At 40.0% G+C, this 27,649-nt stretch overlaps 1 protein-coding gene across 1 annotated transcript in view; it reads left to right on the forward strand.

Moving 5' to 3' along the window:
* Nucleotides 1–27,649, forward strand: part of NELL1 (neural EGFL like 1) — a 304,211-nt gene that overhangs the window by 208,054 nt on the left and 68,508 nt on the right. The window contains exon 15 of the mRNA XM_050897767.1: nucleotides 26,044–26,139. Within this exon, the coding sequence (XP_050753724.1) occupies nucleotides 26,044–26,139 (96 nt within the window). The remainder of the gene's footprint in view (nucleotides 1–26,043; nucleotides 26,140–27,649) is intronic.

The following is a 27,649-nucleotide window of genomic DNA, read 5'->3' on the forward strand; positions in this document are numbered from 1 at the left end:
ATCTATCTGATAAAAATGGATTAAAGAGAGTTGCTTTTTTTAGCCTAGCAGAATGAAGCTTGTGAAGAGTTATTCGTACCATGTACAAATTCAATGAGAGGTAAACATCAAGGAAGAAGAAGAAAATTTTAAAGGACACTGTTGTTACAAGAGCAAATGATACAAAATTTTAAAGAATAAATGTAGCTTGGAAATTAGAAGAAGGTTGCCGACCATTCAAGGAGTAAAGAATGCCAGAATTTTGTTAATGACTGGTTCCATATACAGTTATTTCACTGACAAATCTGAAGGGGGAATAGCCTTGGGACGGGAAAGGGCAGGGACGGGCTGCAAGGATTTGGTAATTTCTTACACTGCTGCAGTTGCAGCTGGAGCAGCACTTCTGAGCAAAACTTTACATGCCCTGCTTCACTCTTAGTTGTCTGTGTATGAATGAGAGGGGGTGATTGTCGTTAAAAGTCACCATGGTGATGTTTATGAAAAATGTTTACGGGTAAGCTCTTACTGGATTACTGCTTCCATGTGTACCTGGAAGAGGAGTGGGACATCATCTGTATGAGGGATGATATCTGCTGGCATCTTACCCCAAGCAGCTCCTCTGGCCCATGGGCCCAGCCACGTCCCCTGGCACCACAGAAGGAATGAAACCAGCTGCGGTGCCGTCCTGCTTATTGATGTCCTTGCTTGGTGGCAATAGTTGGGGTGGTTTGGGGATGGGAACGATCTCTGGTCCTGTTCATAGGTACCGTGACTGGATCCAGCCCTGCACATGTAAGTGCTCCATGACTGGTATGTGGTATTTTCTACCTGATGACAAATAAGGTGGTGGGGTGATTGATCTGCCAGCTCAAGACAATGCCAAGTATCTATTGGACCATGAACATGATTCCAAAACACAGGGAAGAAATAGTTTTCTGACAGTGATAAGTTATGATGGATTTACCAGGTCAAGGTCTTTTGCTAATGAGGAGGTGCAAAATGACAAGTGCTTTTTAGGTGAACTGTGCTATTTTAAGGTGTTAGACATAATAAAGATGTGGTTTGCATGTCAATGAAAGGGATCAAAAAGATAAAATCTCTATGTATGTTTAATAATTGGATTATTGAATAAGAAATCTAACCTAACAGTTAAATGCAGTGAACCAAAAATATGAATGAAACTATTTGGGCGAAGCAGTAAATGAAGAGATGAGAACATTTATATCTTATTTCAGGCAGAAACTAGAAGTTTAGAGAAACAGAAGGTTTGTTTTTGTGGCACAAATAACTGTGTGTGGTTGAGGTAGCACAAGGATGCATGTAACAGAAATCTGACTCGCTCCTCAGAATATGTTCCATGTGTTAACTTCGATGTGATCAATGTGATGGAAATAGTGGTTTAAGATGCTAGTTTATCTTGCTGTTTTACATGGCTGTTATTGTTCATGTATCTGTGATCCGTGGATCTCAGTATGTAAGTAGATACATGAAAAAGCAAGGAAAAAAAAAAAAACCACAAGGAAAAAAACCCAGAAAATGCTTACCCTATTCTTTCATTGAAAGAAAACTCTCCGTGAAAAAAGCCTCACTTCATCTACCGATGAAGTGCAGCTGTTACATGCAATGTCATATGCAACAGTCTTTAAAGAGAGAAATGAGGAAAAGTGGCCTGAGGTAGAGCTTAAAAAGCCAACCAAACAAAACATCCCCCCGCACCCATCCTGTTCTTATCTGAAAAAAATACTGACTGTATAGATTAAATTGATGCTTGTCCATGGCTACATTCATTCTGAACTAGGTAAAGAGAAGCTAAAACCAGAAATCAAAGTCAGTGACCTGACCTGAATGAGGAAAAATGAAATCCATGGGATAAAAGTTATTGAAAAAAATTCAGACCTCACCAGCACATATGCAAATGTTTTAGAAATCCATACAGCTCAAGCCAGAGCAGTAAATAAAGATGAGCACTGCAGTCAGCTCTTGTATCATTTAAGCATCTGGTCTACTACAGTTAATGCCAAATTTAGTTCATGTAAAATAGATGTAAATGAATGTCTGTTGCAAAAGAGACTAAAAAGTGAATATCTGCTAAATGGAATGTTGCTGCGGCAGAGTGACAAGAAAAGAGATTTCAGAATTATTGTGCAGAAATCCCAAAAGCCAACAGCATTTTCTGCAGCTGCAGCCGGGTTAACAAACAGGGTTCCAGCATCTTTTTGGAAGAAATGGAGTCAATGTTTCAGGAAAATGCATTTTTCCTATTTAAGAAACTGGCTAAGCCATATCTATTATATTTTGTCTAATTCCAGTCAGCATTCTAAATACGCAATTGCTCTTCCAGAGCTAGAAGCACGCTAACACAGTATCTGTCTTTAGAGAAAGATTTTCCTTTCTGCTTCACACAATGTCATGTCAGCTCTAACATGGATCTGGGCAGAAGAGATACGAGCGCTTGAGTGCATGGTGGTCTCAAGCAGATGGGCCGGCAAGCAGCAGAAAAAGCAGGGCTGAGCCAGGAGGCCAAAGGGAATTGGCCAGTACCTGTAAAGACCATAGAAATTCCTCCTGTCCTCTCCTCTCCTTCCTCCCCACCACCAACCCTGCAAAGAGGTCACAAGTTTGGAACTGAAACAGTCACACTTCCTCCCTGCAATTTCTCCTTGGAGCATGAGGAAAAGCTTAATTTAAGTCTCAGATCTGGACTTCAGAAGATGACAAGCATCCCTTTTGCAATATTACTAGGAGCATTTTATGACAGAAATAGTTTCTGCGGGTTAATTGTATTTTTGTTGCTGCAGTATTTACGAGTTCAAGGGTTTGTAATAATAGCCGTTGGAGTCTTCCTCTTGCGTCTGGGCGATGGGCTCCTTGGAAGTTGTCCAAGTCCTGTAATTTGCACCTTTATTGTACAGCATCAGAACAATTTCCTCCCTCTCACTTCTCTGGCTGTCTACCACTAATCAAATGTAACAATTTCAAAGGAAGAATTATTTCTGCTATCAAAAATACTGTCGTGCATGGTGATTGAGAGTTTCTTCTTCCTCCCTGTTTTTTGTATCTTTTCAGTGGGAGCTTGGTATTTAGGTGGTCCTTTGCAAGCTTAATATTTGTCATCATGGCTGCTGAGGAGGAATAGGACCTTGGCTTGTGGTCTCAGCTAAGAAGTTGTGAATTATGATGTGAAATAAATTTTTGGCTTCAGTAAACTGAACAGCAAAACGTGGTGTGTGAAAGCTAAGTTGCAGTATCTTGCTTATCCATTTTGAACTACCATGTCAGAGTTTAAGTACTTCCACTATTAGAGTCTCTGAAATTCTCAGAAATCCAGTGCACTTTCTAGTGAGTGCATTACAATGATATCCTATTATTTTTCCTCCTGATCAAAATGTTCATATCTTTTGTTGTGATACCAAATGAACAAGAGAGTGTAGATCTTGGTGTGAGTGCATGAGGGAAACAGCAAATCCTGGGGATTGTCTATACACGATTAGCTTCTTATATTTCCAGGTGTCATTTTCTCAAAAGATTCAAACATAGTCAAGGCTAGACAAACGATAGAAGTGAAATGTAGAAGTTCTTCAAACATCTGTTCAGTAAGGGTGCCCTGCAAAAAATATTAGAGACTCAGTGATTATACTCTCCTTTATTCCACTTCGATTCCATGGCAGTAAGATGAAGCTTTATGTCCATCTGACTATTTCTGAAGCCTCCTGTGTACTTTCTGTACTACTTTGGTAAAGAAAATGTAGCTGCCTGAAAGACTTCAGAGCAGCAAATGAGTAGGACCCTTGGGAAAAAAAAAATTATTCCATTTTTGAAGCACCTTTTTAATATGCTTGTTGATCATCTTGGTCAATACCAAGATTGAAAACTTCTTCTGGGGAGATGATGCCTGTTCAGCAGTGTTGCTGGATATTTTGGTCTTGGAGAGGAACTGAGGCATTTCGTCAGTGCTCTGGCTGTTACTGTTACAGTGCTCTGGCCCAGTTACTCCTTTTGTTTTCGTAGCAGCTGGTAACCTTGATGGAAACACCAACAAGATGATGATTTGCTCTAAATTTGTTGAAACTTCTTTAGTTAATGAAAGTCCCAGAGATGCCCTTTCAGCCTCTTTTCAGCTCCTACATCTTCCAGGTTTGGAATCACTGCTGCAGCCAGGCTTTTAGTTCATGCTTCTGCTGACAGTGTATGATTGACTTGTTCAGGCAGCAGCTGTGTCCTGGAGGAAAGGAAATCCTCCTTTAAATGAGGATAGTCCCTATTAGAAAGACTTTACGTGTTGAAGTAAGGTCAGAGTTGAAGTAGCAGAAAAGGTTGAGTACAGATAGACCAGACTAGTTAGAAATAGTTGAGCTGTGATTTGTGACTGCCTAGATCTATAGACAGCCTAGATCTATACCATGTACTCTGCTTTGCTCTCACTGAGCCTTTTGTTCAGCTTCATTAAAGTTCATCTTACTGTAAGGGTTTTTTTTATTTGTTTTGGTATATTAGGGACCATTTTGTATTATCCAATACTAAGAGAATTTGCTTCTGTTTAATTCCTCAGTTTAATTCTTCTGAGGCTTATGTATTTTGACACTGAGAAGACAGCCACTGAACAGTCAAAGGTATCATGCTCTGGGCCCTCTTCACCTATCCACAGGGTTGCCTGTGGATAGGTGACTTCACGTGAAAGGTGACCTCCTGGTTACCAACAGGTAGGTGTTACGTGCTGTGGCAGGCAGGCAAGGCTAGTCTAGGTGTGACCTTCAAAGCCCTTAACAAGCAGGTTTCTGTGCAAGCCCTTTTTTCTCACTTGTAATGATTCTTCTCTAATGGCTCGTGATTTTTTTTTTTTCTCAGTTTTTCTAGGAGAGAATAAGCTGGACTGTAGATTCTTGTAGATAATATTTAGCCTTTTTTCTTTCAACTTAAATATTTTGTTGTTCATATCTCACTTGAAACTTAATTTAGAGGTTAAATTTTGTCCATCAGTGATACGTGTACTTACCAAAGCTGCAGTAGGCTTTGGGGAAAAGCTATGATGCATATTAGAAATATATGATGTTAGCTTTATTGCAGGACTGTACCACTCAAATTGCCACCCCTTACATCTGTGGCCATCATTAAATGTGCAAAAGGCCAAGCTGTAACTAAACAGTACTGTATCTGTGTTGGGGATGTGCCAGTGGCATAAATGGGGAAGACAACAGCATGTAATAGCCTTCTGGACTTGAAAGCATTATGCCTTAGACTGATCTGCCAACTCAGATGCATATTTGGGAGAGCAGTCATTGGAGTTTCAGCCATTGGAGTTTCAGTCATTGGAGCTGATATTTCTTATTCTCACCAGACCTGCAGAATGTTCTTTTTCAGGTACTTGCAGTGCACCTGCACTGACAGTTTATGAAGTTCATGTACATGTAACGTCTTTTCTGCAAAATGTCTTGAAGAGCTGTAATCGCTAGAGTGAATGATCCATTTGTAAGTGCTAGAAGTAGTGGGACAGTATCTTTACCCTTAATTTTGCAGGTGAAGTCCTTTCATAATCTGTACAGTTGAGAATTATAATTCTAAACTGAGTCAGGACCATTGTTTTGTATCTGTTCTGGTCACCTTTTAATCATCAGAATCTGCTTTCAGACGTGCTTTACTCTTATCTGCATCATATGCATAATGACCCAGTGACTTTGTCCTTGGTGTCTTTTCCAAAGATAACTGCTTTTTCTTTTAATTTCTGTACGGTTTTAGGTGTTACAGATTAGTTCTTCCCTGTTTGGGATTCTTCTGCCTTTCGAAGTCACCAGGCACTTCTCTTTGATTTGTAAAATTTAAATATTAAAAGACATGGCCAATATTCCTGTGTAGCCAACAGTACTCCCTTTTTCTGGTGATTGGTTGTCAATCCAATTTAAAGCATCTAGGGGTGCTCTCATTTTTCTGTGTGTATTTTCAGTTTCTCACTTCTTCCACACTTTCACACATCCCAACTTTGTTTCGTTTGCTTTCTTCTTCCTCTGCTCCTTTCTGCTTTGTGTTACTTCCTGAAACTTGTGGAAAAGAGAAATACATCTGTCCCTTCTCTCGCACGGAGTTTGAGCAAAGCTCCAAGTTTGATCAAGTTTGATCCAAGATGATCAGAGGGCTGGAGCACCTCTCCTATGAAGACAGGCTGAGAGAGCTGGGGTTGTTCAGCCTGGAAAGGGAAGGCTCCGGGGAGACCTTATGGCAGCCTTCCAGTACCTAAAGGGGGCCTACAAGAAAGCCAGAGAAGGGACTTTTTACAGGGGTGTGTAGTGATAGGACAAGGGGTAATGGCTTTCAACTGAAAGAGGGTAGAGTTAGATTAGATGTAAGGAAGAAGTTTTTCACTGTGAGGGTGGTGAGGCACTGGAACAGGTTGCCCAGAGAGGTTGTGGATGCCCCATCCCTGGAAGTGTTCAAGGCCAGGTTGGATGGGGCTTTGAGCAAGCTGGTCTAGTGGAAGGTGTTCCTGCCCTGGCAGGGGGGTTGGAACTAGATGATCTTTAAGGTCCCTTCCAGCCCAAACCATTCTGTGATTCTATGAAGTTTCATGCTGGAGATTCTCACTCCTCTTGAAACCTAACTGGCATTCCTTCTCTTCAGAAATAGCCCAAGAGATTGTACTCAAAATGCTATTCAAAGAGGCCCCTCAGCCCCATTTCTCACTTGGGTCTGGGGTGCTTTGTCCTCTCGCATCCCATTTAGCATGTGCTTACCAAGCAGAGCTCTATTCAGCCCTATCCGTTGTGACACCTGCCGATGCTGATGGACAATTTTCAGCAACAGAGAAGAAAGATAGAATCAGCGCCTTGCTGCCAGCCAAGGACTTCCACAATCCATTTATATAAAGGAAAATCTTTCTAATGAGGATTGATTCCTTCTTGTTCCTTTAGGTGTGTTCTTCCTTTGGTGTGCAGTAACTCGCTATCTGGAAGACAGGTCAGCAGACTTCCATTTAATGATAAAGGTTTAGATTGAATTTGCAGCTCAGTATTGCAGCTCACTTGCTCTCAGGATATTATCATTATTTTGCCACAGTTATAGTTTTTATATGGATTGGCAGCAGCTTTTACAGGCAGGCTGAACTTCATAGAAACCTAACTTAAAATGCACAGAATGAGAAAAATGCCTCTCTTGTAAGGCTCCTGCTGAGCTGATAACAGTCTACAGGAAGACATCTATTTAAACAGAAATAAACATGCCCTAGGATGCTTGGATCCTATTTTCAGCTTTATTAAGAATGCTATGTTTAATTTTTCCAGCATTTCCAGCCCCATTAATTTAGTTTACACTGCATTTGGATCAATTAGTGCACTTGATGATAATGCACTATTTGCCTCTGCCTATTTAAAACAAGAGAAACAACAGGATGGATTTTCAGTGTATTAAAGAATCTGGAGTTCCTCCAAGGACTCTGATTAGTCCAAATGGCAAATCTCAGAGGCTGGCTGAGTGGAAACAAAAATTCCATCTTGGGTAACTGTCCAGTGGATCTATTTTCTCACTCAAATGACTTCTCAAACCAATTCTTCTAGTGACATCTTGGCTTCAGGATTTCCCTTCCCCCCCATACACATATTCTCATGAAGACTGTACTTAACAGGAATACACGCAAGTTAATAATAACACAGGTAGAGCCACAGAATGTTCAGCAGAAAAGATAAAAGCAAAAAAAAACCTGCTTCAAAACTGCAAGGATTTAGAAAGACTTCCTGATGTGATGGCAATGCTGTTATAAACCAGTTGAGATCACATTCAGCTTTCATTTCATCAATAAGCATCTTTACATTTTCTTCTTGGAGATTAAAACACCCAGGGATTAGGACAGTAGAGAAGGCAACCTCTCCAGACCTGAGCTGTGTGATCTTCCTGGGTGCATAATCAAAATGCTAATATATTAGATTTCCGCTTCATTGGATCTCTGCGACCTGCTGGATGTCATAAAAGGGGATCAAAATTGTTCTAAATTTTGATGTTTCATTTTTGTTTTAGAGAAGTGGTTGCTATAAAAAGCAAATGTAAGACATGAATTTTATTACAACACTTTTCAAATACAATAGGGTATATTTAGTATTGTTTCAGGTTCTAATGCCGACTGTTCCTGCCCTCTGCTCGAGAGTATTGGCAGCATCGAATTGTAGTTATTAACGTAAAGCAATGCTTGCTACAGTTTTATTTGGGACATATACATTACTGAAGTACCAAGGTGCAGTATGTGAATTTTATTTGCCAGAGAATACGATTAAGGTGATTGAACTTGGCGAAACTACCTCTATTTATCTTTGCTGCAAAATTATTGTGGAGGTTGTTATCTTGTGTTATTGCACTGTGATCTTTTCCTTTTTCATGAGTATAGTATCACATTTTGCCTGGATGTTTTGCGTGTTTATTGATCCCATGGGATACCTTGTTTATTTGTCTTGCTTCTGGTCTGTCACAACATTTTTAGTTTAGTTTGATGCAGATTACTTAGAAGTTTGCACATGGCGACTCTTGTAATCTCATTTGCTTCACCAAACTTCCTGCGCAGCTCTGAGAAACATTCCCATTTCAGTGAAGTACCTCCTCAGTGGCACAATACAGATCAAGGTAGATATAAGTCACTGTAAAAATTGTATTGTGATGCTGGATTTGTTGATTTATTCAGCAATAACAAAATACAAAGCAGTAGGTGAACGACCTAGGCTGAATTCCCTTGAATGTCTAACTGATATAGAAGTATCTTATTCCTTTATGCTTCTTTTGGAAACAACAAAAATCAGTTCTTCCTTAAGTGTCTTTGTTCAGCTTGTTAATGTCTTAAATGTGTATTTAAATGGCCTGATACTGGTCAATTAAGTAAATGTGGTTGTGGATCCTGAAAAAGCAGAGCTTTTTAGTGGAAATAGCAAAATCCCAGTATTATCTGATACTCCACTGTAAGAAATGCACTGTCTTTGTCTTACCCTATAGTTTTTGATGTTCTGCCAGCACCCTAGAGCTTGAGAATTACTGTGCTGGCTAACGTGTCATATAGACCACAATTTAAAAGGTTTATTTTAGATAGATGTAATAGTCTGTGGCAGTACGCTACAGGCATGGCAGTCTGAGGAGTCTTGCCCTGTTGCTGACACTAACTATTCTGTGGATAAATAGATGACTTCAGACTCTGGGTTGCCTTTCAGAAGAGAGAAACCACAAACCTGTCAGGCTGTGCACTTCTGTGCAGTAGATTTCTCTCTGTAAAGGTTTGGTGCTGCCGTCCATTACTTTCCTTAAGCCTGTTTGGTGCCTGTATCATCACCAGAACTCTGGCTTCGTAATGACATGTCAGCTCCTGAAATCTTGATGTGTCAGCTGTAGTGCACACAAGAATGATACTCATTTTAACTAGAAGCTTGCTGTCTGCCCAGTGTATATTTTTATTTAAAGTTTTCTGTTTATGTAACAACAGACCATCATTATGCTGATACTGTCCAGCAGCAGTAATATTTGTTTGCTATTAATGACTGATTATATACACTGTAAGAGATTTATTTCCTTTTGCTATGCAGTATTATTCATAGTGTAGAACACTCCTAGTAATTTTACTGAGAGATTTTTTTGGGAAAAAAAGAAAACAGCAACGCCATAACAATAGTGTGCATAAAGTTTCACAGAGCTGTTCAGAGGGCATCTTTCCCCCACAATTTGACTTGTTTTGTCAGTGTACATTAGAGGTGATCACTTGATTGCTGCTCAGTGAAACCATACTTTTTTTTAAAGGTCAAACCTTATTTGACTCAAAAAGCATCTTTAAACAGAAACGACTTCTGTACTTAGCCAATTGTGTGAGAACATTCTAAGTTTAAGATTTCAGGACTTTTATTTTATTTGCACTTGAACGGAGATGAAGCGATTTCAAAAGGTTCCTTTACTCTGCTGAGTTAGTATTAGTGAGGCACTAGAATATGTAAGTACTTGTGGTGCTGCTGCTTTGATTTTATTTTCTACCTGGTATTATTAGGTATGTTTTCAGCTTAGCACATGTGTAATTGGAAACATGAATGTCTTCAAAATAAACAAAACTGTTGTGTCTGATATATGTCTCCATGCTACAGGTCTATATCCCGTTCTTGGCTTGAGTAATATGCTTTGGTGTTAAGCGAACTGTCGTTTAGAATTATGCTCAGGGTACACTGATTTCCAGTGAGATATATGAAGACTAGGTACTACGTGAGAGACTATACTACAGTGTATTATGTTTATGATGATTTTATGAATCATGGTGTAGCATTGCTATATTTCTGTGGTGGGTTGACCCTGGCTGGATGCCGGGTGCCCACCAAAGCCGCTCTATCACTCCCCCTCCTCAACTGGACAGGGGAGAGAAAATATAAGGAAAGGCTCATGGGTCAAGATAAGGACAGGGAGAGCACTCAGCAATTACCATCACGGGCAAAACAGACTCGACTTGGGGAAAAAAACCTAATTTAATTCATTACTAGTCAAATCAGAGTAGGGTAATGAGAAATAAAACCAAATCTTAAAAACACACCTTCCCCCCACCCCTCTCTTCTTCCCAGGCTTAACTTTACTCCCGAATTCTCTACCTCCTCCCCCCAGCGGCAGAGGGGGATGGGGAATGAGGGTTTGGGTCAGTTCATCACACGTTGTTTCTGCCGCTCCTTCCTCCTCAGGGGGAGGACTCCTCACACTCTTCCCCTGCTCCAGCCTGGACTCCTCTCTCCACGGGGCCACAGGTCCTGACAGGAGCCTGCTCCAGCGCGGGCTTCCCACAAGGTCACAGCATCATCCTTCGGGCATCCCCCTGCTCCGGCGTGGGGTCCTCCACGGGCTGCAGGTGGAGATCTGCTCCCCCGTGGACCTCCATGGGCTGCAGGGGGACAGCCTGCCTCACCAGGGTCTTCCCCACGGGCTGCAGGGGAATCTCTGCTGGGGCGCCTGGAGCACCTCCTCCCCCTCCTTCTTCACTGACCTTGGTGTCTGCAGAGCTGTTTCTCTCACGTCTTCTCACTCCTCTCTCTCCAGCTGCAATTGCTACCCCTTCTTAACTTCTTCCCCTTTTCTTAAATATGTGATCCCAGAGGCGCTACCACCATCGTTGATGGGCTCGGCCTTGGCCAGCAGCAGGTCCATCTTGGAGCCAGCTGGCACTGGCTCTATCGGACATAGGGGAACCTTCTAGCAGCTTCTCACAGAAGCCACCCCTGTAGCGCATGCTCCCCCCCCCCCCCCCCCCCCCCAACCTTGCCACACAAACCCAATACAATTTCTCATACCTGATGAGTGACATTTTAATATGACATGAGTACCAAAATATTGTGCCATTGCATTGCAAAGTACGTTCTCCTTTAGCATCATTTACACTGGATAGATAAAATAAACATGACTGAAGTAGTTTCTGTTCTAGTCCAGGTTCTGATTGCTCACAGTGTTGAAATATTTGAAGATGCCTTTGCATCAATACATCAATCTAATAGTTTTCTTTTTGTCTTCACATATTTCCTCTGTAGCTGTCTGTTGATGCTTGAACCCCAGTATTTTAAGCAAGTTAATTCTCACAGAAGTCACTTCTACTATTTGTGACTTGTTTCAAAGAACACATGCTTTGTGGAGGTCATTTGCTTGTTCTTTTAAGATGATACTTGTAGACTCAAAGAATATGTTTTCTGAAACTATTTTTAGAACAAAGATTTTAGTGAAACCTATCGAAGCTCCAGTAAGCTGCATTGGAGGGCATGACGTGAGGGGGTTAAGATTGTTTGTGTTTATAAAGTCGGGAGCTCATCATCTGCCAGAGCTGCTGTTGCCAGATTGCAGAAGCCCTCGGTATGAGGGATGCTGAGAACAGAAACATGCGTGTATAGAAAGAGTAACTGTTTTGAAAACTGCCTCACTCTCCTTTATAGAAGCCAGTCACAGCAGGCAGCTGGAAAAGCTAACAATTAAATGAATCTTACCTTCTTTCATGTCACAACTTGTACAGGGAAGAATTTCCACAAATCAGGTCATATAACTGTGACTTTGTCTTCTTCCAGATCACTTCTTACGTCTTATTGTTAGTACGATGTCTGCCAGGGACTGCGCAGCGGTACGACTTCTTTGTGGCTGTGGTGGATCCCCAAAGCCACTCATCTCAAAGAACTGTGAAACATATGCACATGGTTTTCTGTGAATTTAGTCAGAGAATATTGCGATTAAATTATGTTCTCTCTGTTCTAAAACTTTCCAACATAGAGCAAAATTTAATTTTTTTTGTCAGGACTTGATTAAATGGGGTGTTTAACCCAGATTTGGGAAGGAGGCTAACCTCTCCCAAGCCAAAGGCTGAATTTCATTTTGTGGAAACTTTTTTAATATTACAATTTTCTTTGTTTTTTAGTAATTTCTTCTCTGCAGACACTCTTTTCATTTTTATGCGCTTTAGGATGCATAGCTGGGACATTTTTTGTGCATAACCACCAAATATATGTAAGAATATATATGGTATGTGCATGATAAAGTCTGCTAAGAGTAGGCAAAGCTATTTGTTGCTATTCAGGGAAGCACGATGTTGTGTGCGAGTAGAAGTGCGTGCTACAACAACAAAAATAAACGCCATAGCTTTGCTAGTTCCCCACACAGCATTTAATGGGTATGAAGCAGTTTAGTCATGATATCAGGAAACTGATACATCTGTTAAGAGAAATGCATTTTATGCACCATAAAATTAAATGTTGTATTGCCAAGCAATATAGCAAGTATTCCTGTAGTCAATTTTTGCAAACTAAACATTGTGACATGATATCCGAAGAAGGTGGTACTAGAAATCTGTTTTGAAAACATATTCCATTAGGAACACACACTGTACATGATGGAAGGTTTACAGCTGCCATTTATGGTGCTTTTTTTTTTCTACATTAAGAATATACTGTGTGCTGTTAGCAGACTGAAGCATAAGAAGGATATTTCACATTTATGTTGAACCTTATCATTCTAAATGAATCCAAAGTACTAAAAAAATCTATACGGCATATGCTCTGTGGTGCTACTGAAGCGCTATTATCAGGTTGTGAGGCAAACAAATGCTATTTGGAATGTTTTGCATGCATCGGGGAAGAAAATTTTGGCCAGACACACCAAGCTTTAAGTACTGCACTTTTGAAAAGTTCCAGCACCTTTAAGGCACACTTAAGCCAGTGGTAGAGATTTTTCATTACTTTGATTTCTTGAAGCACATGACATTGTGATGGGGCTCATACGGCAAAATACAGAGTGCACTGATGCAGAATCATTGAAGTGAGATTTGTGATCAGGGTGGCATTGCTTTGTAAGAAGCAACCAAGGATCTATATTTCATCTTCCTTTCCCTTTACCATTCCCCAACATGTTACTACTGTGGTGGGTTGACCCTGGCTGGACACCAGGTGCCCACCAAAGCCGCTCTATCACACCCCTCCTGAGCTGGACAGGGGAGAGAAAATATAATGAGAGGCTCATGGGTCAAAATTTAATTTATTACCAGTCAAATCAGAGTAGGATAATGAGAAATAAAACCAAATCTTAAAAACACACCTTCCCCCCACCCCTCCGTTCTTCCCAGGCTTAACTTTACTCCCGAATTCTCTACCTCCTCCCCTCGAGTGGCAGAGGGGGATGGGGAATGGGGGTTTGGGTCAGTTCATCACACGTTGTTTCTGCCGCTCCTTCCTCCTCAGGGGGAGGACTCCTCACACTCTTCCCCTGCTCCAGCGTGGGGTCCCTCCCACAGGAGACAGTCCTCCACAAACTTCTCCAACATGAGTCCTTCCCACAGGCTGCAGTTCTTCATGAACTGCTCCAGCGTGGGTCCCATCCACGGGGTGCAGTCCTTCAGGAACAGACTGCTCCAGCGTGGGTCCCCCGCGGGGTCACAAGCCCTGCCAGCAAACCTGCTCCAGCCTGGGCTCCTCTCTCCACAGGTCCTGCCAGGAGCCTGCTCCAGCGCGGGCTTCCCACAGGGTCACAGCCTCCTTTGGGCATCCTCCTGCTCCGGCGTGGGGTCCTCCACGGGCTGCAGGTGGATATCTGCTCCCCCATGGACCTCCATGGGCTGCAGGGGGACAGCCTGCCTCACCAGGGTCTTCCCCACGGGCTGCAGGGGAATCTCTGCTGGAGCACCTCCTCCCCCTCCTTCTTCACTGACCTTGGTGTCAGCAGGGCTGTTTCTCTCACATCTTCTCACTCCTCTCTCTCCAGCTGCAATTGCTGTTGTGCAGTAACTTCTTCCCCTTTTCTTAAATATGTGATCCCAGAGGCGCTACCACTGTTGCTGATGGGCTCGGCCTTGGCCAGTGGCGGGTCCGTCTTGGAGCTGGCTGGCATTGGCTTCATCGGACATGGGGGAAGCTTCTAGCAGCTTCTCACAGACGACACTCCTGTAGCTCCCCTGCTACCAAAACCTTGCCACGCAAACCCAATGCAACTACCCAGTGAGTTCTCTATAGAAAAAATAGCAGAGAGGCAGAACAGGTGGCTGAAACTGAAGTCAATGTAGTGCATACTTTCTGGGTATTAGCTAAAATGTTTGCGTGATTACGTGTGTGCGTAAGGACACAAGTCAGTAATATGGTCTTATAAATTGTGACAGAGGTGTACTCTTTAGAGTCTTGTAGTTTAAGAATTTAGGGGGTAAATTCTTAGTCACTGTGTAAATTGATATAGATTTACTAATTGACACTAGCAGAGAGTGTGGCCCCTTGGGTTTCTAAAATGCTCTTGGCTCAGTCAAAGATTATACACACAAAGATTATATTTGCTTTTCTGCTCTTACTTGTTAAATGCGTTCTTTATTAAATTATATTTCTGTAGTTAACTCTGTTCTGAAAAAGTGCCTAGCAGGTTCAAGTTCTTAATGCGTCTTCCTCGCTGGGGGGTTGTAAGGCTTAATTGTTCATAATGTGTAAAAGCTTGAGATGAAAGGATTTATGTAAAGGCAACGTATTATGATGATTATAAGGCTGATGGTGATGCATATCACATCTGCTGTCACACCAGCTTGAGCAAAAGCAATCTCTGCCTTTAGACTGAAATTTCTGTGTAACGGGGAGAACGATATCACTTTCAGTGGTTCTTTTTTCCCTATTAAAAACTCTGGTGGCTCTCTCAGATAAGTCCAAATACTTAAGTTTATTCTCTTTTCTTCTGGATGAGCCTTACGCTTCAGGATAAGACTTATTTGGTAAGATTATTTTAGGTAAATCCAGATGTTGAGACGAACATATCTTTTGCCACTGGGAAAATTAAAACAATTGCTAAAAATCTTTTTTTTTTTTTTTTGAGAAAACTCTGCTTTTGTGATAATATTTTAGCTACTGAAAAACTTTCTGATTTAAAATGCAGATAAGAACTGAGATTAATTGTGTCCTATTAATAGTTATTTGCATTCTCTTTTAAATCCAACAAATGCAAAGGTCAGAAGAAGTGTAGAAGAGTACAAAAGTTACCCAGACCTAAGAGAATCCATTATTTAGTGTGGTATGTTTTAGCAGTGTGTTTGAATCTCTTCCCCGGCCTCTCCAACCCCCCTTCGTTGTTTTCTTTGTTATTCTTTCTTTCCCTTATATAAACTTGATTTGAATGAGACAGAATGGCCTGGGGCATTGCTGATGGGATACAGGGCTTTTCATCTCTTGATTGCCTTCTTGGCAGTGTCTTTAGTGAATTCAAACCTTTATCTGTTAGAGACTGCAAGGTAAGCTAGATCCTGTAAACTGAGATTAACTCTTAATTCTGTTCCTTAATGGGGAAATGTCTATATCTAATATGGCATCTTTCTTGATAAAGAGTGAAGGCAGGATGGGTATTGTGGATGAGCTCTGAAAGCTTCACCTCCTGAAGTCCTTCCCGTTGTGTAGTCAGAGGACTCTGATCTCTGGAACTGACAGTTCCCATCCTTCTGGTGTTGGTCAATAGAATGCAATCGTGCTTTGAAAAAGGCATTTTATTTTGGGTGGAGTGTCTTGGCAGAATGAGTGAGATTTAAAAGATGCTGCAAAAGCCCATTAGAAAAATGTTTTCAGGGATACCACTGTAGCTGTTACTTGCAGCATAGCAGAAGTGTAATATTAAGATGAGAGAGAACACCTCAATTTTAGTGTGCTTGTTTAAAGATACACTGCTTAAGGTCTCTTAATGTCTTTGTAAGTTATTTGTCTTTTACACATCCTTGATCCAGACCAGAAAATCCCATTGCTGTTTTATTTCCTGTTTTCTTCTTCTCTCTCCGAGTAATGTCACCTTCAGATAGCTAAATGCTATCAATAATTTCTTGATTTACTATTGCATATTTTGTGCAGCTATCAAAACAAGTATTTGTTTTCAGTTTAAATTGTTATGCTTGCAATAAGCTACCAGCAACCTTCAAAAAATGTTGCTGAATGCAACACTTCAGAGGCTGTGGTTGCACCCAAACAACATGCTCGCTTCCAGCCACGACTACAAATGCTTCCTTAAAGTTTCTTTACAATTTCAAAAGATAGTGTTCCTCATATAGAGAATTACCATGAAGTAATGTTTTATTAACATTTTAGGCATATTTTTTTACAGCTTATTCAACATTCTGGTGTTTTTAATAACACATGATTATTTGAGGATGCTAGGTAGCTTTTTAAGCAACATAAAGTAAATCTTTCACGTTGAGACAGAATGTTTCTTACAGGTAAATAGACTTGTGTTTTATTGGTGAAGATGCCTATCAGTGCCACAGGGCAAAGCAAGAAGAGTGAATTTAAAGACTGTATATCTGTTACATTAGAGTATAAGCCAGCTAGTCTTGTGCTGAACACGTCTATGGAGTGCGTTTGTGTGGACTGGAAGGCTAAGATCAGAGAACTGTAAAACACACACAGCTAGAAAGCTATTTTTATGTTGTCTGAATATTGCATATACTGTACTAAGGTCAGACAGACCTAAGATTGCATCCACTGTTTATTGAATTCAGTTTTTTTTCAATGAGTTCAATGGGATTTGAATCAAGGTCTTCCTAAAGTTGTGATAATAGATCAGGCAAGGGAAAATGCTTCTATTGTGCTTCTGGAACGTGCTTCTTTATCCTTAAATTAAGATTGATTAAGCGTAACTGATTTCTAAAGAAACTGTGAGCCACAGTATCACAGCCAAAGTGGAAGCAGGTCAGAAGTTTCACGTTCTCTCTTTCTTGCTTTGTAATGGTTGCAGTTTTTAGTAAAGTGTTCTCCTGTGTGATTTGTTTTGATAACTCCACTGAACTGTAAAATATATAAAATTATAATTTGTGTTATGTTCGTAAATATAAATTATTCTATACCTATTTGTTAAAAAAAAAGAAAATGAGAGCATAAGCAGCACATTGATGCGGTGCAAAGAAAAACTCCAATAATATGATATGTCATGTCACTTCTCAAAGTAAATTTCAGTTTGGTTTTACAGTTTTAACTCTTGACTTGAATTTTGAAAGATGGTGTTCAGTTGGTTTGTGGAAGAAGTATTCTGCCCTATTTTGTCACGCTTAGTATTAGGTTACTAGACAGACAGCTGCAGTTGACTTAAAATGGTGCGCTAAAAATATTGAAGAGTCTAGCCTTGAGGAAGCAGGGCAGTAAAATGGCAACAAGAATATTTATTTAGCACAGAATCATCTGGGGATGTGAGAGATGCTTTCAAAAGTGTAATATATCACAGGACAGATTTTATTATATTACTTTTGTCTCTTACTGCTTCTATTGATCTTTTTCATATACATTTTAGAAAATTGTCACATATCTGTCCTCAGAGCCATAAAATAAGCTTGCCATCAATAAGTGTTTCATATATGTCTTTTTACCAATAAAGTAGAATGGACAGATTCTGTCCATTCAGTATGCTTTGTGAATTAATTTAATGAAATATAGCTTGTTTGTTCATTAGATTTTAGGTGAAAATGTATTGATCAAGGTGGATAACTTACACATTCAAAGCTAAGTTCTATTATTGAGGTAATACAAAGGAAATTATTAGTATTTATCACTGTGATTCATTGTACTAATTTTAAGGAGTTGATGTTTCATTTTTCAAAAAAATCCAACATCTCCAGCCAAACAGCACTTGAGCCCACCCTGAAAGCAGCCAGATGAACGGCCTGCTTCTTGAGTACAAATGGCCACAATCTGATTACATATCAGTCAAGCAAAACACCAAGCACCAAGAGAATTTAACATCATATAACAGCAAAGAAAGGACCCACTGCTAAGAGTTCAGTGCCTTCTGAGAGAGATGCTCAGCCTTGCAAATTCACCTTAATCTTAATTTTGCAAGTGTTGTGTGACAGAGCACTGGGTACTTGAAAAGATTCACTGCTACATCAGCTAAAATAGCCTAGCGACAAACTCTACAATATTAGTTCACCACTTTGACAGATACTATACACTATGCAAATATATACACACACAGACAAACTCACACGCAGTATGTACGTATGCCTGTATCCGATATCTTTGACATCATTTCTTCCTGATACATTCGTTATTCTTTATAATACTTCCAGGTACTTTTCTGGTTTGCCCTTTTTCCTTCTTTACTCTTACTCTGCATTGCCTCCCAAATTTGAAAGAATTCCTCCATGCTTTTCTGAGTGCTTTGAAAAAACCCCATCTCCAAACCTTAATTCCGAGTTCATTGATCTTGGTTCAGACTTAACTCTAAGTAGTAGTTTTGTACTACCAGGATTTGGAATTTTAACTACACTAGGCAGCCATTATGCTAATTACATTTGTAAAGTACCTCTTATATGCAAAATCTCTAGAAATATAAATCAGGAATAATAACTTTACAATCAGCTGTTAGAAGACCTGAGATTTATAGGCTCTTCCTGAACTGAACTAACCCTCACACGTACCACACATAAAATCTGAAGCATAAATTCGGTTGGAAGCCACTCACAAAGGTGATGAACTGCCCAGCTAAGGATTTGTCTTCCAGTCTCAGATGTGTTCGCTTCCTGATTGCTAGGCTGACCTGCACTCCCCTTCCTGCTCCAACACGTGGGATGAAAATTCTCCAGGACAGTTCTTTTGCCCAAAGTTCACTCCTGCCAGATTTGCCCTTCTCTGACTCCAGCCAGCTGTAAAAGGACTCCAGTATCATTTGGCAGACTTTGTGTTAAATAAGTCACACCCTATATCCAATAGATGTAGTTCACTGAACCAAGAAGAGTTTTGTACTTTTATAGATGATAGCGTCACACTTGAGTACAGAGAAAAAGAGCAGAACCTCTCCTGCTCCCCCGTTTTGTTTGTGTGCTTTCTCCTTACTTTCTCAGCTGTTCTCTAAACCTGCCTCAGCAACTGGTATCATCTGATTATTCTGGTATTTGGCTTACATAGTTGGATTGTTATCAACTGCGACCTTGTGCGTACTTGGCTGAGTAAATTCAATCAGCTAATGAAATTGTGGTCTTTCCATCAATTGATTATCAAATTGCTTGTATAGTTCCGCTAGCCCATCCCTTTTCCAAAGCTGCACATTTTTGTTTACCCAGGCAGTCTGTGCCTGACCCCTTGCCTTTCCTGAACGTCCCTTTTTTCACTTGACATGCATAAGTCTTTGAGTCTGGCCAAATACCAGTGGACTTCACGGTCATTTTACGGACCCCCCTGTTGAAAATACATCAGTAAAAAAGTATTTCAAAAGTACAAGAGAAGCTAGTATAACTTTATCTCTTATGCTGCCCGGTGTAGCAGTCCCAGACACCTGCTGATTTACAAGGTGAACAAAGATGATGTCAAGAGAGGACTGTGCTTGCCGAGGCGGTGACCGGGAGGAGCTGTGGTTTGCATTTCGGGTAGGGAACATAGCACAGAGCAAAGCGCCTGAGGTGAGCACCTGTAAAGGATGGATTTGCCCACCTTGTTTTTTTTCCCTAGCTCCTTATGCCAGTATGTAATCTTTGAGCAAGTAAAGGTGTCGGCTTGAAGTCCCTTTGAATTCCAGTCTTCTAGAAAACCGCTGTAGGTTTAAATATAGGGCAGCACTGGCAGTATACCTGTTGCTGTATTTGATCATGAAGTACCATTTACGCTCTTTGCCGTAGGTATTTAACACCCACTGAAGCTGACGCATGCATATGAGGCCAGCTACCAGCTAGTTTGGGATGAATGTGAGCACCCAGTACTTTGGGCCAAAATGCAGAAAAGCTGCAGGTTACTATATCATTACTACACAACAGAAGCTGCTATCTTGTATGCTGTCTGAAGGACATGGTCTCACCTTGAGCTGCATTGCAATTGCCTCTGCAAACTGGGCTAATGGCTACTCTGCACTGCAGTTGTCTTGACAAGCTGTGGAGTACCTTGCTTACAGAAACAAGCTAGTACTTGGCTTTATCTGTGATAAACCTAACGTAATACAGGAGTAGGTGTGATTTTGGCCCATATAAACGCATACAGTATACCCTGTTGAACAAAACTGTGTTTGCTTTCTTTAATTAAGAGCTTCTCTTCCCTGTGATAGGGGGGGCAGGAGTTTGCATTTTTGGTATTGCTATATTCTTTTCTTTTATGTAAGCTATGGTAAATTTTATCTTTTCCTGCAGTGGTGTTCCTTTTGGTACTAATGGAACTATTTTTTTCAATGCTTGCTTTTTTTTTTCCCCCTTGACTAAAGAAGAAACAGGGAAAATTGCAAGGGAGAGAAAAGCAGTGGAAGAACCCAAAAGTACCCGCTGCTAAGGCACTCACTTTTTAACCTCTTCCATCTCTTTGTACTGTCAAGTTGAAGAGGTCAGCTGCTTAGTAAACAAATTGTACAGATGTTCTTAAAACATTGGTGTTTGTTACTTATTGGTGGTATTGAGATGAAGAGGAAACTGGGATTATCCACTTGATGGAATTCTAATCAGTTGCTTCCGAGTTCAATTTCTCAGAATTTCAGAATTTGCTCATTCTCAAATGGGAGAAGATGAACCCTAAATAAATGAGGTGCTTCTATTTTAGTGGAGTTTCCTTTTTTGAAAAGTAATGGACAGATAGAATAAAGGGAAGAAGAAGGGAGTACAGTATATTATACCTATGGTTCCATTACAGCTGGTCTTTTTATATGCCTACGGTAACACTGTCATGGGTGATCTATTTAGATGTAAAAGTGGGGATCATGCTGTGCAAGGGCAACCTCAAGAAATTGGCCTATTAAAAGGTGCATTTAATAAATGTATCTTAGTATATGAAATGTTATAAAATATGAATGCAACAGTGATATTAATATTGTGATGTTTTATTATAGCTTTATAGAAAATTTAATTTTTGTGTGTGTCAAGAAATAATATTTAATATATATCTGATTTATTTGGGAAGGCGACTTTCGTATCTCTTTATAGTCAAGTAACGTTCCTTTAAATTTGTAGGGTAATTAGTTGGTTTTCTTTTATTTGTGTTTTTCTTTTAATAAAAATATTTTTATTTATAAATATAAATATTTTTATTTTACTTTATAATAATTACTGTATTACACTTGGAAGTAAGACATATTTGCTCAACATGAGTGTTCCACGCTGCAGTACCTGCTTTCCTATAGTAGCACAGTGAAGTATTATACTGTGCTACCCTATAAAAAATTAGAATAATCAAGGCAGTTCCTTCAGCTCTGTAGGAAAGGAGGCTGGAACCCAAACTGTCCAGCTTTCCCTGAGTCTTGTAAGCAGAGGGGCTAAAAAGAGACTACAATTTTCAGTAACAGACAGTACAAAATATTTGAAGCTAGTGTTGGCATGCCTCCCTCACACTGCCTCTCTTGGGCATTACAGCCTAGATTTAGGGAAGAACAAAAGGAATGTACAAAAATGTCAGACTGATTGCACACCTTGCACTCAAAGAGGCTCTAGCTCTGCTAACTTCTTTTCCTTCCTGGGGATGTCCATAATAGCCTCACTGGGAGAGCAGGTGACTCTATTTAACTGGACAAGGAAAAGAAACTGTACCCCGTAAATACATAGGCGGTGGGTATGCAGCTTGTGCATGTCCAGGAGCATGGTACCAAGTTTGTGGGTACTTTCATGCTGCTCTTTGTGGAGCTCCACAGTGAGACTCCCCTGTCCCTCCAACATTATCACAAAAATGACATATCCAGCAGATGTATAATTTTGGCTGTTTTTGTTCTCCAGAGATCCATCATCAAGGAGGACATGCATCAAAAATAGAAATCCTCCTCTGCAGAGAAATTATGTCTATTTAGGAAAGGTCTTTATATGATAAAGGCTTTTATTTCAGAGGAAGAAATCTGTTAGCATTACAGAGATCTGTTCACTTTGGCAGAAGCCTCCTGAAATCAATAGGTTCTGTTTCTTTTACACACGGAATACTGAATAAGACTCTTAACGATGGAGGTTTACCCTCGTAGACTTTACTCTAATGGCATCTTCACTTAATTTTCCTGATAAAACCTTTATTGCAAATTCAGTAACTGTTCTCCTTTTTAACAAGGTTGCCAGCCTGCAAATAATTTCAGAGACAGGATCTATTTACCGGAATACGTTAGCAAAATACGCTCCAGCCACGATTTATCTTTCTTGTGTTACCTTTCTTTGAGTAGGAGGGAGCCTGCAATCAACGTTTATAACTGCTAGTTCTGTGGTACTGGTAGGTCCCCATCCCCTCCAAGCAGAGTTTTGATTTTGAAGGGTCTAAACCACAGTGGAAGTCTAGATCCCACAGCCCATAAGATGTATAACAAAACGTAAGCACCAAAGCAGGTAGTTTCATGAGAGCATGGGCACTCCAGTTGATTTACTATTCAGTCACTGAGCTGCTCCCTTTTGGGTCCTCTTGTCCATAAGACATTAGGCACCATAGGGTTCAGAAGTGATGTAAAGTTTTTCCTTAATTAATCTCTTCTGCTAAGGGTGTAAAGGAAAAACCTCATTGTTGGAAAAGAATGAATTTTGATAAAATGTTCTAAAAGGCTTCAACCAGAGGCAGAACTATTAGAGAAAATAGTTCAAATAAGTGAAGTTTGGTAAAATTGCTAGCAATTGAAACTGAGTTCCTATTATTAGAGGTGTTGAGCATTCTTAAAATTCAGAGTAGTGCTATCAGTACTGCATATAATACTGTGAGCTCTTTTTCTAGCAGTTAAGGAAAGTAGCCTTTAGACAAACATTTGGATTTTGTAACTGTTCTGAGATTTGTGGGTTTGATGTTCCTACTTCCTGCAAGCCTACAATGCAGGAATTAGAGGGTTTGTAGAAGAACCATCTGGGGAACAGCAGGATAATTCTGGCACTCTTCCTTGGGGTTTTCTTTTCTTGCATAAAAATATAAGAATGAATCACCTCCCCCAAATCCACCAAAGCCTGAGCAACAAAGACAAGCACAGTTAGTCTGTATTGCAGAGGACTTTTCAGCTTCTGCAAAAATTGGAAAGGAGAGTTCAATGCTTTCCTTCTGCAGCCGTTGCCCAGCTTCTTCCTCAACTTCATCCTCCAGCGTCCATATAACAAGCTAGTGCCTGGGTGACTCCTCGTGCACTGGGCAGCACAGAGTCCCTTCTCACAGCATCTGTAGTACAGCAATTCCTCAGGGTGTCCCTGTACAGATATTGGGGTTTTTTTAACTTGCTAACATGTGACACATAAAGGATAGGGGAATTTCAAAATGCTTGACACGTAAGCACTAGCACATTTGGATACACATTTAGGAGATGTGTTTTGATACGGATATGTAGGAAGGAATAGAAAGAGAAAGAGTTTTGACCCATGGTGGGCATCCCAGTCTTTCTCTCCCAGATGTGAATGGCATGCTTGGCTGTGCCTGTAGATGTCAAGACCTGGCTGCTGCACTGACATAACACAGTTTTTGCACTAATGTGGAAATCTTTTACATGGCCAGCCCTGTCTCATAAGCCTTTCTCTGTTAGTAATCTTAAAAGAGAACAGAAGAAAACACCGCCTTACTGTGCAGACCTACGAATAGGATTTATTGTAAGAAGCAGACATTTCACATTAGTAAGTTGGTAGCATCGGTTATGGTGGCAAAGTAAGTGTGCGAGAGCTCTAACTGAAGCCCTCTTACCTACCTATCCCTATCAGCTCTAACAACTTTCAATGGACACACACGATTGTTATAGACAATAAACATTTTCTTTTTTTATGCCCTTTATGACTTCTTTTAAGAGCCCCGTGTAGTTCTTTCCCAGTGCAATGTGGCATATATTGTGGATGAACTATTCACTTTCTTGCCAATATTTTCCTTTTTTTGCCCTTTATATCTGCTCTGCCACAGATTCTAGTTCTTTTGATGTCATGCAGAAATGTATTACTACTTCACAAAAGTCTCTGCTTACTCTCAATTGCAAACCAGAAAAAATGTAGATGAAGAATTTAACTTGCACCTTTTCTGAGAATGCTGAGACTAGAAATGAGCAAACGTTCTTTCAAGAGCTCCGGAGGGAATCTTTTGAGTCTCATCATGTTTTTCAAATATTTTCCAGCTGTATTTCATACTCGTACTTTCAGCTTTCTGCACAGTTATACTTTTCTACAAATATTTATATGCAAAAAAATCACACGTTGCTACTCTTAAACCATATTTCTCTTTTTCCCATGCAGTAGAAATTGACTGGTTTCAAAATAGATATATTTCAGAAGATTGCCATATGGAGTGTGTGCATTGATGAGCAGGAAGTGTTACTGGGCAAGAACCATGCGTTCTCCACACCACTGCCTTGCGCCAGTCGCAGCAGCGCTTCTGATGTTCTGCTACCATCTTCTCTAAACCACTTTAGCATTCTTCTCCCCGTGTTATCCTCCGTAAAACAGTATGGCATGCTACAAATTATATATTTAGAGTAAGGCAGATCTGTCTATCAGTTCAGTCAAGAGATACGATGATGTGCTTTTTTGCCTCTAAGTGGTTAACAATTGCAAAAGATTCTTTTTAATGCTTAGTGCTTTATTCACTTTATTTTTCTTTTTAGTGCATTGGAAAATAAATCTTAAACATTTCTTCTGTTATCTAGCACTTTAAGCCTTTTCATAGCATTTGTAACATCTCTTTGCCAACACTCCATCTGTGATTTTAGCTTGCAGGAAACACTTTGCAATTCTTTTATTAGCTTAGATGCAGAGAGCTGCTGTTTAAATATTAATTGTAACTTCCCTCATAAGTGCAGTCAAACCCACTGAGTAACTTGTGAAGTTCAATAAATATCTAGGAGAGGGTGGGGAGTGTGTTGTGGGTAGGGCCTGCTCTTAGTCTTAGCAAAGGTCTTACTCGAGTTAACAGTACAAACTAGATCATGTCCTGATGCTTGCCATTTCCTTTCCTCTTTTTACCTCAGTTCCGCTACTTGTACACACACAACAAAAAGAAAGAAAAAAGAATAACATTGAACTGCAAGCATACTTCTTGTGCAGTTGGTGGACTTCCTGCTAAACCTGCTATAAGCGAGAGGAGCACCACACAGTGCTCGCAAGAACAGATATGAGATCCATCAGTTGTTTCAAATCCTAGTTATTGGACAAATACACTTCTAAAGTACTTGTGTATTGCTCTGTCAAGAACCACACCTCAGTAGAGGCACTATCTTGTGGTTGAGCCCTTCTCCTCTGTTTTCAGTCATGAGCCTCACCCTTCATTTCTCAATTCCACAAAATGTATTTTACACTTAAAATAAAAAAATAGGAAAATGTTATGTGTTTACAGACATTTCAGTAAAGCGTATTTTGATAGAGGTGAGAAACAAAGTAGTTAACACCATCTGACCAGCCTGTTTTCTGTGGATCACCAGAACGTTGTAATTGTAATACTTATATTGGGTATAATTGAAAGATCAGCCCCATTAAAATTGTACATTGTATTTTTCCTCTCTCTTCTTCTTCCAGATGGTTATTAATCTTTTATTGGTGAGGTGGTTTGCCTACGGTGTAATCTGAGATTTTTCCTCATGTCATTTAAGCGAGTTACTTCTCTTTGTGTTTGCAGGTGGACTGAATTTTAATATGTTGAATTCTGTTAATTGCTTAGAATTTAGATGTTTTTCTTAGTATCTTGCAAATGTATAATAAATTTTAAAAAAATTAAGTAGTACCCACGTATTCCTTTTATTTTTCAGCATTCTGTGAAGAAGGGTGCAGATATGGTGGAACTTGTGTAGCCCCTAACAAATGTGTCTGCCCTTCGGGATTCACAGGAAGTCATTGTGAGAAAGGTAAAGCTTTACTGAAACACGCTTTCTTCTTTGGTAATGAGAAATATGATATGCTGAATTAAGAAATAATTACTTTCCATTCATTCATTCTGCTTGATATTTTCTCTTCATTGAAGATATGACTGTTCCATAGCTGCCTTTTCCTAACTGAAAGCTAGTCTTAAATTAAACATGGAAGGCTTTAGACAATCAGGGATATACCTGCTTTTTGCTTCCAGTGGACACTTTTAGTTAATTAGAGGGGATGGCAAATGAAAAATATTTACTCCACCTATTTCCTGTGGTGCAAGCTCAAGGTTACCTTCTGCTTTTTCTGAATCTGTTGTGCAAACTAGACCAGAATTTGGATGCTTGCTTTTCACTTAGTTATTGAATTCTTAAGATTTGATTTTTTTCTAAGTCACTGAGGCCACCAATTTTCATAGAATCACAGCCTATTCAAATATATCTCACTAGTGATCATTTGGTTCTGCCTCTTCCTAGATTTTTTCCATTTCAAGATTTACTTCTGACAGCCTCATAGGCCCACCTTTCTGTTCGTTTCACAAAGATCTGGTTCCTTGTCTGCCTTAAATGAGAAGGAAGGGGCTTACAGAATTCCATGTAGGACTTCTATTAGATTCTTTATACAGCAGATTTGTGATTTTATTTTGATCAGTATTTATTGAGGTTGTGTTTCATTTAAATAACCCAATGATAGAGTTTTTTGCATTAAGTGTTTGTTAATAAACCTTTTGCACTTGCCTTTACTGGTGGAAATAAAGTGGATTGTTAATGCAGGTTGCATGATGCTAGTATGGATGAGATAATAATTGATGAGTGTTTTTTAAGGAAGAAAAAAAAAAACACCCAAGAAATAACTGTTAAAGAATAGGTTAAATCACTGGAACCACTTGTTACCCAGAGATTGTTCAGTAATTTGTGTGTAATCTGTTTAATATATGGCTGTTCTACTGTAATACAAAGTAACTTAAACCCAGTTGTCAACAAATCTGCTTTGAGTAGCTTCTGAAAACTGCTAAAGCTTTTTATGGATGTACTCAAATCACTGCATACTAAAATCCCATAGTTTCTAGTTGTCGGATTGTTTCTAATTATTTAAGAATTACCTAGGACATTAATATCATCTTGAGTAAATTTGAGTACTGCAATTTTTTTGCCTATAGCCTTTGGGTTATTTGTTTTAAATAGAAAAAAGCTCCCAAGCCTCCTATACAAGAAGTTTCTGCCTCAGAGCCCCACCTACCATAGCTCCCCAGCCTCTAATCCTTCCTGCTAGTTACCCTCTCCCATGTAGAATTTGCTCATTCCTTTCGAAAACCTCTGTTATTCAGAGGGAACAGTACATTCAGAGGGATGCAGGATACCAGAGATGTGTTCTAGGTATGTGAAAATATGGTGCTACAAAACCAGTACCTGCATCGCCCACGGGTGCCCTGCCTACCCAGGGAGCCAGTGGCGTTAGGCCAGCTTTCAGCTCGACTGCCCGTCTGTCTTTCACCCAAGAATC

Source organism: Gymnogyps californianus, chromosome 5, assembly GCF_018139145.2.
Source record: "Gymnogyps californianus isolate 813 chromosome 5, ASM1813914v2, whole genome shotgun sequence".
In the NCBI taxonomy this organism is placed as follows: domain Eukaryota; kingdom Metazoa; phylum Chordata; class Aves; order Accipitriformes; family Cathartidae; genus Gymnogyps; species Gymnogyps californianus.